This window comes from Onychomys torridus, chromosome 7, assembly GCF_903995425.1.
Source record: "Onychomys torridus chromosome 7, mOncTor1.1, whole genome shotgun sequence".
In the NCBI taxonomy this organism is placed as follows: Eukaryota; Metazoa; Chordata; class Mammalia; order Rodentia; family Cricetidae; genus Onychomys; species Onychomys torridus.
In genome coordinates, this window is record NC_050449.1 from 69,898,841 (window position 1) to 69,912,603 (window position 13,763).

The following is a 13,763-nucleotide window of genomic DNA, read 5'->3' on the forward strand; positions in this document are numbered from 1 at the left end:
TAAATTACAAAAATTGCTTTTAAAAATTCTATGAATTTATAGTAAAAAAAATACTTAAAGTAACTCTTCCAGTAGAAATGGAAATAAAGAGGATGAATCATGCATCTTGTCGTCATGCGGATACATGCTAGCAATGCATTTAGGGTATTTTATTACTGTGAGATTGTCTTAGTGAACTTAGACTCCTGGCATGGTCTATTGCACCCAGGTTATAAATCTGTACATCATCTTGCAGTACTGAGGGCTGTGGGTAACTGTACACACTTGCATTGGTGTATAGAAACATCTATATACAGAAAAAGTATATTATAAATATTAGACAATAGGACTTTTAGCTGCATGTTCAATAGTGCACATGCACATGGCCCATTATTGACCAAATGAACATGTAAAGTGAAGAATACTGTTACTGTGTACCCATTATGGATAAAATGTTATATGAAAGATGTGTTTATAAAATGCATTTTAGAGGTCTTAAATTTGAGGGAAATATTGTTGTTTTGCATGTGTATGAGTGAGTTCATGTCTGTAGATGTGTATGTATGCACATGGGATGATGTATGCATGTGCCTGTAGAGGTCAGAAGTTGACACCATGTCTAGTAGATCACTCTTGGCTTTATTTACCTAGGCAGAGCCTTTCTTTGAGTCTAGAGCTCATTAATTGCACAAGTTTAGCTAGCCAGCTTGCCCATGGACCCCTCCTAGATTTTGTTTTCCTCCTGTATTGGGATTATAGGCATGCCACTACACCCTTCCGACTCTTATGTGGGTAGTGGGGATCTAAACTCTGTCCCTCACTTCTTTGTGCAGTAAGTGCTTTATCCACTGATCCATCTCCTTGTCTCCCAAGAAATATTTTAATAAATTAGTATCTAAATCCCTGATTATAATTTTTAAAGAGTATACTTGAATGAAGAAATCTAGAGTACAATGATAAAAAAACTCAACAATATAGTATTTGTACAAAATTATTTAATATTCATTTATTAATCAAAAATTTAATTTGGAATAATATTTCTTTGTAATAGTATTTGTATATAAAATTTAATAAGTTGATTTGTTTATAATTTCATCACTTTTTAAAGATGTATCAGAACCAAACTGAAATTATAAATTTTAAACATAATCCCACATTAATCATGATTTAATTAGTATAAAGCAATGACTCTACTTGAAACCCCTTAGCTAAAGGCACATAAAGAACCAGCAGATATCTGTAAACCAACAATAACTGAGGAATAATAGTGGCACAAAGATAGTTCTTGAGTAAAGTAAAACTGAAGACAACCAAAATTCAGCCCTTGTCTGTGTTTATTCACAAGCAAAGACTGACAACATGTACCCATACTTAACACACCATGGCAGGGTCTGGCTATGCCATCAGAGCAGAAGGATATAAGCAAATTAGGATAAATATCTCCTGTGCTATCATACCACCTGCCTACAATCCCTTAGGAATATACTCAGTTCCTTGTGTTTCTACTTAGAAACTAAAGCCTTATGTAGAGGGAGAAGTGTACTGCCAAAATTAAATAACAAATACATTTAAGAAACATCTTTCTACCAATATTAATATGGGAAGTAAAAAAGAAAAATATATTGTTTGAAATTATATCCACCAAACCTGGGCAATATTTAATGAAAGCTGTAACAATGGCTAGTTTTTGTATTATGTATTTTCTCAGTCTTAATTGTGGGGAGTTTATCAGTGAAGACATTTTGGGATACTTCAGACATAAGGGTACTTCCAGAGAAAGACTTTAGAAGGGAGATAATCAAAGAAAAAAGACTGAGGAGAATAAATCTGCCGTGCAAACGCCTAAATTACCCATCAGGCAGATGTAATAAAGCACCCCTGACTCCCTATTCCCACAGAAGAAAGAGCCCAGTGACAATTTTAAAAAGATGTTTCTACAAGCTAACCAGTTACAGTATTAGGTGTCACTGAACTTTTGCATGCGAACCTCTGGTCTGATTATAAGGAAATATGTATTCTAAAAGCTTGTTTTGAAGACAAAGTTTCTATGAATTGGTTTCTTTCTCATAATGAGGAAAAGGTTGTTCTCAGCATTCTATTTTTATATTATTATTAGTAGTAGGAATAGTTTCAAGGTCATCACACTTCTATTTCTGACAAAATCAGACCAGAATTGCAAAACTTGGCAATTGCCTCAATTATGATGGAAGGTTATAAAGCTACTTTTGTAATGGTGTGAAACTGAGCATCTATTCTGCATTCTTATTCATAAAATACCATTCCTTTCTAGACACTAGCATATTTGCACAGTTTACAATGAGAGAAAGAGCAAAAGAGTGAGATGATTATTATTACTTCCAAAGCAGGTTCTCAAACCCAAGCAGATAAGAAGCAGCCAGGCACAGGATGCTGTACTGAAACACGGGCTCTGTGTTGACATCCAGCCTACAGCATGCGGTGCCCTACATACCTTGTAAAGTACATTGACTTCTGTGAACTGTGGTTTTATTTAAACAGATGTCCTTCCTAAGATTATTGTAAATATCTAATATCAGGCTCCTTCCCACCACCTCCCTCCCCCTGCATAGTCTCTTCTTCCCCAAAGCCCAAATGTTACAACTCACTCTGATTCCTCTCCTTTGCTCGCACTGTCAGAGGCCAACCAGGAGAACAAAATGGCACAAAGCAATTAAAAAACTGGTCCTGCCAAAGTCCTTCAGAACTGCTTCTCCCCTTCTTCTCCTATTACCTACTATAAGCGTTTAATCTCAGGGTGCCCTGCTGTCTGTTGAAATTCAATTAAACTTTTCCTGGTTTGATTCCTAGTTAGGAAGTAAATGCTTTCTTCAATTCTGATAGGGCGGGTATTGAACCAATTGTGGTAGAATGTTATACAGAAATATTACAATTAGAGCCATTATTTATTAGTTATGTGACTAGGAACATTATCTCCAAGTCTCATATCTCAACTGAAATCTCAATAACTTATAAATAACAGTGGCAATGTTATCATAACCACATGATGGAACATGTTTTTAAGGCATGACATGGTTATAGTTATGTGCTCAGGAAATGTTAGGTGTTCTTATTCCATAGTCTCTCCTGTCAGGATTCTTCTAAGGTAAATTATTTCAACAACATAGACATTGATATTTGATAGTATCAACTGAATATTGCAATTTAAAAAACAATAATATATGTTCTGTGTAGCAATCTTGAAAATATAAAATAAGATATTTGAAGCTGGGAGGTGGTGGTGCATGTCTTTAATCCCAGGACCTGGGAGACAGAAGCAGACAGATCTCTGTGAGTTTGAGGCCAGCTTGGCCTACAAAGCAAGTTCTAGGACTGCCAGGATTGTTACACAGAGAAACCCTGTCTCAAAAAATTAAAACATTCCTCCCACACTATCTTTTGCTTCTTGAATTCTGCATGCTGTACATAAAACAAATCCATGTTAAAGTTTGTGCAATAATCAGGAAGCTTTTTTTTCTTTTAAGAATGGCAAATGGTATCTTATGACCTAAATATAGCCCTCAAGCTCAGGTATAGAAAATTTTCCATCCAGCCTGGCTATAAGGTAATGAGAAACTAGCCCTGGTTTTCACTGCCACATCTAATCCTCATGGCAGAATGCATCATCACACCATATTAACCCAAATTTTAAAAAAGTGAACAATTACCCACTATGAGGAGTGGATGGGGTGGTGTGGGGGGAGGTGGCAGGGAGCAGAAGAAGGGGAGGGTGGGGAACTGGTTGGTATGTAAAATGAAAAAGAATTTTTAAATAAAATAAAATGTAAAAAAGAAGTAAAATAAAATCAAGTCCATTAAAAAAAGTGAAGTTATCAAACAAAACATTTCTGCCATTTGGTGTGTCAATCTAACATAAAATTCAGCAGAATCTTATAGTTTTAGAAAATCTTATAGACAGAAGGGGAGGGGGAATTCCCATATTGTGTTCACTTATTTTAAATTTTAACTAAGGCATGACTATAAAAAATGGACAGCTGATGAAAAAAAGGTGCAAAACAGAACACTGCATTGTTCCTAAGGGTTAGAAAATAAAGCCCGTGTGTGTGTCTGTACTACACAAGGCTGATGCTTAAGGCTGATGCATGTAAGTGCAAACACACTTCAGGTTCAATTATACACGCTGGCCTCCATAATTCAAATGCTATGTTTTTGTGTGCAATGCTGCATAGGAAAGATAATAAAACAATAAAATACACTGTTATTCTACAGAATTTATCAACAAGAAGGCTTTGTTCTGTTTTCTTATATTTCTGAAAATATGAAAAAAAAGTAAAAGTATATCACACAGCACCAGTGGTAACAGGAAGTGTTTTTGAATGAAGACTTGGGAATGAAGGATCAAAAATCAAAATGTAGTCTCTTCCCTGAAGTTTCTTCTAATTAAACACTTACAATTTTTAGGAGATAGAAAATAATAAATCCCATCTTCTTTTTGAAAGCTATTATCATTTAAAAACAACCTTTTAATGTGTTTACTGCAAGAGTCCTTTATAGGCTCACCAAGTACAACTAATTTTACCACAAAAGATGAACTGTTCTGTACACTACTACACATTCCCCCTCAATTCCAATACAGAATGCTCTTGGCATGGCACAAAAACCCGTGGAGTGTTCTTTGGATAAATATTTACAGTCACATTCATTTTATATTTCAATCACAATTTGAAATGAAAATAATTTCACTTATTTTTGTGTATGAAGTTTCCAAACTTTTGCATGAATCCTCGGAACTTGTTTTCATTGGTGGTATATGAATGGTAAGCACCAGTCTTGTAATTCAGCATTGGGCTGGATCTGCCATAATTGCTGCCCATAGTTGTGGATTTGACTTCTGGGCGGTTGACATGTGTATTTGTCATGCTGCTTGCTGGCTGAATAGAGCTCTCAATCTTACAAAATGGCTCAAATCGACTGTAAACTCGCTGGTTGGTTGAATGAGATCTCAGGAGCTCATTGGACTTTAGCACCGGAGAAGAGGTTGGCCGTCTTTGAGGGGCAAGGACCGGGTTGATCTCCTTCGAATCACGGTATTGGATCTGCTCAGTGTTAAATCTTGGGGCAGAGGCATCTCCTGCTCTCTCTGAAAGCCTCCTTTCAACAGGAGTAGGAGAAGGAGCTAGTCTCCTACTTTCTTCTGCTTGGGAATTTATTCCTGGAGATGAGCTAACTGCTATGTTCTCCTTGCTCTTGTGGATGCTGCCTTGAGAATTTGATGAGGAGGAACGTTTTCTTCTAGGAGATGAATCAACCCTGGGCTCGGATTTTTTGGGCTTCTGATTCTCTTCACCCTCAGAAACCAAAGTATCAGAACTACTACACATTCTGTAAAACGCAGGTGCCTTGTTCTTAGATAGGTTTTCTCTCTTTTCTGGAGTGAGACTAAGTAAGGACCTTAACTTCTGAGACCCCTTTTTCAAAAAACTTGGGGAGCCTTTAACTTCCTTCTTAGAAGTGAGTTCTTTGCTGGGTTCTTCTTTGTTCACATCAAGCAAAGCAGCAATGGAAATAGATTTGGTGGCCGAGCTACTTGGAGGGACTCTCTTAACAGCCTCTTCTTCCTCATCTGAGCTATGGGTCACATTGTGCATGCTTTTAGAACTCTTCAGCACATCCTCCTTGGGTTTTTCTGGTTGTCTAATTCGATTTCTGGTAAGGGTACTATACACATAATTCTTGCTATTTCCATGATCCAAATTGACTTTTGAGTGGTCAAAGGATGGGAAACTTCGCCTTTTGAGCAGATTCTCATTTTGCTGGTTTTTTAGATTCTCTGTTTGCTTATTTACACACAGATTTGTATATATACAGTTGTTTAATTCTGCTCGCCCATTGGTTATTTGGTTCATGATTGCTGGTTGCTTTTCAGGAACCTGCAAGCTGTGCATTTTTGGTACCTCTGACTGTGCTGGGAGCTTGGGGATCGAGTCAGGCAAGGGTTTTTCTGTCAAGGGCAGTGCATTTGTGGAGTTATCTGGGACCTCTCTAGGTGTATCACTTCCTTGAGAACCAATGATGGTAGAATTTGAGGAGCCAGTTGTACAGCTGTTGACTTCTTTTTGTTCAGGTAAAGTTGGTTTAAACACAAATGAGGAACGAAGCCTGGAATGAGTGTAGAGTGCATTGGCTTTCACGTTCTCGGGATTATCATAGCCTTCAAATCTGTCACCCAGGGTGGAGCCATTTGAGTCAGGTGGGGCTTCTGAATTATCACTTAAGTAGGAGTCAATTCTCCAGCTTCGTAGGAAAGACTTTGTGGTATTCTCCAGGTTTGGCATCCGTTGCTGTAAAGAGCGGATATGATTATCTGTCCCATTAAATGACCTCCGTACATTCGAATTCCTTTCGGCAAGATTTGTTGTTTTTCTCTGGGCAAGCCGATCGGCAAAACTCTGTGCAGGGATGTTTTTCTGGCTTGCCTGGCCTCCCCGTAATGAGGATGCCACACTGAGACTGTCTGAAGGCCTTCTCCAGTGTCCAGGAGCATTATTAGTTCGATTCAGAGCTCTGTTGAGCAGCAGGTATGGTGTTGTTTCTGGCTGTTCTCCAGCATAACTATGTCTTTTCCAGTTTTCATTGATTTGACCAGGTTGAAACTGACGGATTGTATTTGGACCATTGAAGTTTGGAACAAAATGAGGCTTGTACCCGTGATTTCTCATGCTGTGTTTGTCATGTTCGTTTAGGGTATATATCCCTCTGCCTTTGAAGTAACTAGAGTCTAGTGTGTGCATTTGGTCTTGTCTACCGAAAAGGTTTCTTTGGCTGGAAACAGAAGCTAATGAAGAAATGGAGCGCTGGTAAAAGCCATTCTCCCACAGAGGTTTGCCTGGCTTCACCCTTGCTGATTCTTCCTGAGCAAAAGAACTTGGGACACAAGACCTAGCATAGAGTGTTCGGAATTCTTCGTCAAATAACTCTACAAGGTGGCCTGTGATTATCTGAACCATGCTGAGATGAGCTTTTTCAAATAACCACATGTAGCTGAAAACAAAAGAAAAACAAGAGACTTAATTTTGGTCAAAGAATAATGGTGCCATACAGTTTTACTGTAAATGTCATTTAAAAATGACAGAAGAATTCTTGTTCTTGTTTTTCTTAGTAAGCAAAATTTAAAATATTTTTATTACATATCAATAATAAATACATATACATCTTCTTAAGTAACAAGGCAACTTGACTTCTGGTTTTAAGTCCATTCAAAAATTTTTATATTATTTTCTAAAAGCTGAAGGAAAAGTGGTCATATATTTTGCATCTATATCTACCAAGATGCTATGGAGTTAAAAACCATTATAATTCGCAAATTCCAAACCAACAGGTTGTGGGAAAAGCTAGGATTAGAGTGAAACACTAGAGACTTGGTTGACCTCTACAGAGCTGTGTCCACTTCCCTCATGTTTACATTGAAGACATGGATAGCATCTATGTGGCAATGCCCTAACATGTCATAATGTGCAAAATGTCTACGCTAATGCATGGAGTTTGAGCCTCAGTTCCTTTCAACTCTTATCTCTGTGAGTTATTCTATGTAATCTTGGATGTAGAGAGGTATAAACAGAGAAATTGCCTTGGTCATGGATGGACAGACTTCACTGTACTCAATCCACATAGGATTACGTAAAACATGCCATTTAAAAATGCCAGTCATGATTTCTGAACATAGTATACACCTTCTGAAAAAATAAGGTTTATGATAAGTTCACAGTATTTTATACAACTTTAAATCCTATATCGTTTTTAAGTGAGGAAAATCTTGAAATTTCATATCAATTTTTGAATTTGGCCTTTGAGCACTTAAATTAAATAGAAAGAGTCACAATTTAACAATTTAAAAATAAATTGTTAATATTCTATATAACAAAGAATATATATGACATACTTAAGTTCATTGAAAAACAAAGTAAGACAAATGCTCTATACTGAACAAATTTAATATTTATATAGGGAAAACAAATACAAATATAACCATTTCTTGAATGTTCATAAAAATAATACAATTATTAAAATAAATTAAAAATTAATAAAATATCATACATGATACTTTATACTTTGGAGATTTGTCATTCTGTATGCTCTAATTTGTATGCTACTTCCCATGAATTCATGGTATGGGAAGAATATTTACTAGGTACTCTTTATGTGAATGTGTGAGCCAGCAGGGTGACTTAAAGAGAAATCAATAGTTAAAGAAATTTTCTGGGGAAGCCAGGCAGTGGTGGTGCACACCCTTAATCTCAGCACTCAGGAGGGGAAGACAGGTACATGTCTGAGTTTGAGGCCAATGTAGTCTATAGAATAAGTTCCAGGACATCCAAGGTTTACACAAAGAAACCTTATCTCAGAAAAAAGAAAGAAAGAAAGAAAGAAAGAAAGAAAGAAAGAAAGAAAGAAAGAAAGAAAGAAAGGAAGGAAGGAAGGAAGGAAGAAAGGAAGGAAGGAAGAAAGGAAAGAAGGAAGGAAGGAAGAAAGGAAGGAAGGAAGAAAGAAGGAAGGAAATTAGAGAAAGGGAAATTTTCTTAGTGTGAAATCAGAAGTAGAAAACTAAAAATAATTTTTTTAAAAAAGAATTTCTTTTTCAATCAAACTGAAGCTGCGAATAAAGCAATGATGGGAACAGTAAGCAATGAATAAATATTAAATTAGCAGGTATTCTGAGTTCCCCAGAGAAAGTGGAAGTAAAAAGATATGAGCAGGCAGTTTGTTTGGAAAAAAACACAGTGAAAAGCAGAGGAAGCAGAAACTGCCACTGTTTAGTCACACACACACACACACACACACACACACACACACACACACACACACCAGATTATACTTATCCGGTATAAAGAAATGATGTGTAGGTAAGTTTGAAAGCTAAGCAGAAAATTTGTTGTTTAGGATTTGTCCCCAAATTCAGATAAATTGTAAGAGAAAGAAATGTTTGGGGATAATTTTCCTAGTGGTTGCTTATTGTACACACTTGACAGATCAGGGACTGATTTTACTATAAAGAAGAGAACATGAGAATAAAGTACAGCCCTATAGGTTATAAAATAAAATGACCCCCAAGAACTGAGTTTAGGAAACTGAGAATGTAAGACAACTGGAAGTTTCCTTTGGAATGCTGTAATAAATTGCAGGTTACAGTAAGATATTCAGTTGAGTGTTTCAAAGGTGAATCTGAATGACCAATATAGCATCTGCAGGATTTGGGAGGGATTTCTGTGCTTCTCTGTCACTTTAGGTGACTTGTGTCATCTACAAGGCAAAAGCTACAGATCTGCACTGTCAGTGCTGAGCTCTTCTGTTTGTGTAGACTCAGTGTCCAGTGTCTGCTTGCAACTATAACCAGCCTCACCAGACTACTGTGCCCATTTGGTGAACATTCATCCCACCTCATTCTTCCTAGACCTGCCATTGTCTCAGTCTTTTTGCAGACATCATTTCAAGCACAGCTCTCGGCAATCCTCCACACATGGCTCTTTCTACGTCAGTCTTACTCAAATCACTCTTTCAAGCATCCTTGCAGTGGTCTACATGAAGCAAGGAATCATCTCTGAGTATTCAGACCCCCAGAACTAACAGAAGTAAACAGATTCTGCTGTTTTTGGAATCAATGAATTCCAAAAATCCTCACAATACTAAATCACCCAAGTCAAGTGTCACAAGCTAATGTCAATCTTAGCTTCTTCGTTTCCTTATTTGTCAACTGATATAGCATAGATACCATATTCTAATACAGGATTTTCTAATTTACTTAAAATAAAATGCAAATCCTCGCCTGGCCTAAAAGAATGCTCTCATAACCTTTCATCCCTGGCTGGCCAGGGATCTTCTTGCCTCATCCTCTAGAACACTAGGGTTAAGAGCAAGAGCCACAACACTCAATTTGTTTCTTTGGTTCCTCCTGGATAGCTTACCCTTTGCCTAAGATGTTCAATCACATTTTTTTTCCTTTTGTCCCCAGTCATAAAATTTACCTCAGGGACCCTATATAGCTCTGTTGAGATCTGTATTTTCAGGTATGGTACACTGAAAATACACAAAATATTTAATAAGAAGTGATAAAATTGATGTATTATTATTATCAAAGTAAAAAAAAAAAACCTAAAAGCCAGAAATGTTTATGTTGGCAGAAAGAATATAAGTTTCATTAAATCTCTTGTTGCACACATTGGTTTCTTTTTCTTCTCTATACACTGTTTAAAAGATATCAATTATAACAAGAAAGGCCACAGACTGGGAAAAAAAATAACCCAACACATTAAAAAAAAAAAAGATCCAAACTAATGGTGAGATGGGAACTATATCAGAGGATGTTTGTATAAGTTGAATGCCAATAATAATGAACTAATAGAATTTAAGCCTAGAGTCTTAAGATACACACTCAATTTCAGGTGGTAGATCATGCTTGAGATCTTAGTACTTGGGAGACTAGGGCAGGAGTTCCATGAACTCCAGGATACCTAGATTACAAATTGAAATCCTGTCTAAAAATGAAATAAAGTGAAAAAATAGTTATATATAGAACACGAGAAAAGAAAGTAGAAGAGAATCAAGACACATCCCTACAAGGATGTCAACAACAAGAAAACAGTGAAGGGAAAGGAGTTCCATCTTGCCCTGAACACAACAATGGCAATGGTATCTTTCTTGTTAAGAATCATTTCTAACTCTCCAACCAAAAGACATAAATCAACTGAATGGATAAAAATTCCAGCCCCAAACACTGGCTGTCTTCAAGTTTGCATCCAGATCTAAGGACAGACAGGAGCTGAAAACAAAGGACCAAGAAAAGCAGTATTTGTAGAGGATGATTAAGATAAGGACAAGAGGCATCATGATATCAGAGACAACAGACTTTGAAGTTTGAGATGTTATCAAAGACAAATATTATACGATGATAAAAGGGTCAATTTACTTTAGAGAGAAGATCGTGTTTAAAATCACAATAACATTCATTCATAATTAATGAGTAAATATCATTCATAATAAAAGTTTATTCATGCATCAGACCTTTGAAGTATATTAAGAAAATTATGACAGAATTTTAAGAGAGTGATCAAAATATAAGAAATAGTAGCTGCTTTCAATAATGGATTTATAAATAGTTGAAAAACATTACAGAACAACAGGACATAACAGAAACACTTAGAATGTCTAGCAAAGCAGAATGTACATTCTTCTCAGTGTCTATAAAAAAGTCTCCAGGACAGACCATGTTTAAATCAAAAGCAAGTCTTAAGAAGAAGAGGAAGATTTGAATTATCTAAGTATCCCTTCTGATTATAGTGGAGAGAAATCAACAGCACAAGGGAAATTAGAAAATTTCTACCTCAAGTTGAGCTATCAATAAGTAACTCAGAAAGACACAGAGAAAGAGAGATAAGGGGAAATGGGAGTTAGGCAAACATGGGTCAAGGCACCAGAAATGTGGACTATGCTGGGACCTGAGCTTGTGCTATTGACGTAGGCCCTGCCAGCCTAGATTGTACGTCACACATTGTCGTCAGTAACTGAGCATTTGGAAAAGTCACTCATGTGCTGAAAACCATGCAGTCAACTGTAAAGCAAGAGCAGTAAATAGAAGAGAAGGGAATGAATGGAGAAACAAGGAAGTAAGAAAAAAAAGTACAAACAAACAACCCAAGCCTTTTGGAAAGTCCTGGGGAGTGAAACAGACTGACCCCTAGATCAATGGAATGAAATCTAAAATTGATCTTTGTTCCCCACATAGATGTGTGCATAAATCACACACACACACACACACACACACACACACACACACACACACACACCCCAAAACCACGCAAAGGGGAGGCACTAGAAGAAAGACATCTGAGGTAGTCCTCCTTTGGCTTACAAATGCAGCTGCACTTAACTTGCTAACACATGTATACACACATGAAGCAAAAATAAAATGCCTATGAATTTTGTAAAGGAAACACTGCAGCAGTGTGCAGCTTTGACCCGGTTTCGATAATGTAAACCTGGACTTCACGTGAAGCAGAAATTTGTGATAGTAGTCCAAGGGAAGAATGGGGACAAGAAAGGAAAGTGGACACAGGGGGGTGGGAAATAGACCCCAGTCACAATGAAACAGGAAGAGATAGAAACAAATTAATGAATTGGAAAAACCAGTCTAATAAGATTACTCAAGATATTGGGATCAGTATCAGAGGACCTAGCCTGAAGACGTGAGTAACTGCATCTGGAGGCTAGGCCCACAGGCAACTAAAGGGGGAAAATAGCAATTACACTTCAGACTGCATGTCTTTAATATCATTTACATTTAAAAAAACATACAAATACATTTACTTGGGTTAAACACACATTCTCTTCTCCTAACAGGACATCACACATCAGCTATGAACTGTTGCGGGTAGTGTTTAATTCACATACCGAAAATGACTTAAGCAACTGGGTTCCTGGCCAGGGGTTAAGAAGCAAAGGCAATAAAGGTCACTGGATCAAGCAGTGAGAGTAGGTTGGTTGTGGCATGAATCTCAAATGGGACCATCCTCAAGTCTGATTAAAAATGGCACCTTGAAGGCACCAACTTTAGTGATAGTCTTCTAAATGTTACAGAGGTCCTAATATTTAAAAAGTAGGAGATTACAATAATGTTTTTTGGTGGGGCTTAGAGGCTCACATTTGTAACCCCAGCAGTCAACAGACAAAGGACCTCAAGTTAGGGGCCCTGTCTATAACAAACAAGAAATTCTTTGAGTTGAATTTATTTAAAATAACTTATAAACATCTCCAAAATGTGCCTTACAAAATTCGAAAGATTATTTATACTCATTGACTATAAAATATGTGTGTTTTATATATAAAATGCTTGTGTTTTCCTATTAGCCATCGTTATGTGAGCTGGTATAAATGTGTGGCTGTGAAGACTGCAGATTCTAGGCATCTCTACAAATAATAGGACTTTATAGCCCAATGGCTTCTATGGGAGGGTATCAATTAAAGAAGACATTTTCAGCTGAGTGTGGTGGTATACACCTGTAATCTCAATACTGGCCCGGCAAGAGCTAGAAAACTGGAAATTTAAGGGCAACCAGACTACATAGCTAATTCACAGGCAGTCTGGGCAATAAAGTAATACTTTGTCTAAAAAAAGGAAATAAAAAAACTAAAGAAAGAAAAGGAGAGGAGAGAAGGAAATGGAAGAAGACAGGAGAAAACAGGAAAACAAATACAAGGGTGTCCACAAAAAAAAAAAAAAAAAAAAAAAAGGGAAAATGAGACGCTGTAGTATATGGAACTCAAGCTCCTTTCTTTTTGAGACAGGGTTTCTCTGTGGCTTTGGAGCCTTTCCTGGAACTCACTTTGTTGCCCAGGCTGGCCTCAAACTCACAGAGATCTGCCTGTTTCTGCCTCCCCAGTGCTGGGATTGAAGGCGTGCGCCACTACCACCCAACTGAACTTAAGCTCCTCTAACTAGAAGGAAACAGGTTTTGACCAAAGTGGTTTTGTAACTATTATACAAAAACTTTTGAAATATTTTTTACAATATGAACCTCAGACAAGGATGACAGGAGTGATGGCTTCGCGGTTAAACACAATTACTGCTCACCTAGGGCAGCTGAGCTTGGTTCAGCAGGAGGAGAACAAAGTCATCAATAGACATGCTGAAGTGGGTAAGGGAAAACCATGAGGCTTCAACCCTATACAAAGTATTACAGGAAACCAAGGAATGCAGAGAGAGAGAGCAGGAGAACAGCCTTCCCCAGGGAAGAGCACAGCATTTGGTTGCTCAGTTT

The 13,763-nt window shown here is 37.2% G+C and overlaps 1 protein-coding gene across 1 annotated transcript in view; it reads right to left on the reverse strand.

Moving 5' to 3' along the window:
* Positions 1-4,694: 4,694 nt before the first annotated feature.
* The window catches only part of Fam83b (family with sequence similarity 83 member B), a 52,543-nt gene continuing 43,474 nt past the window's right edge, over positions 4,695-13,763 (reverse strand). Inside the window, exon 4 of the mRNA XM_036192130.1 lies at positions 4,695-6,996. Within this exon, the coding sequence (XP_036048023.1) occupies positions 4,695-6,996 (2,302 nt within the window). The remainder of the gene's footprint in view (positions 6,997-13,763) is intronic.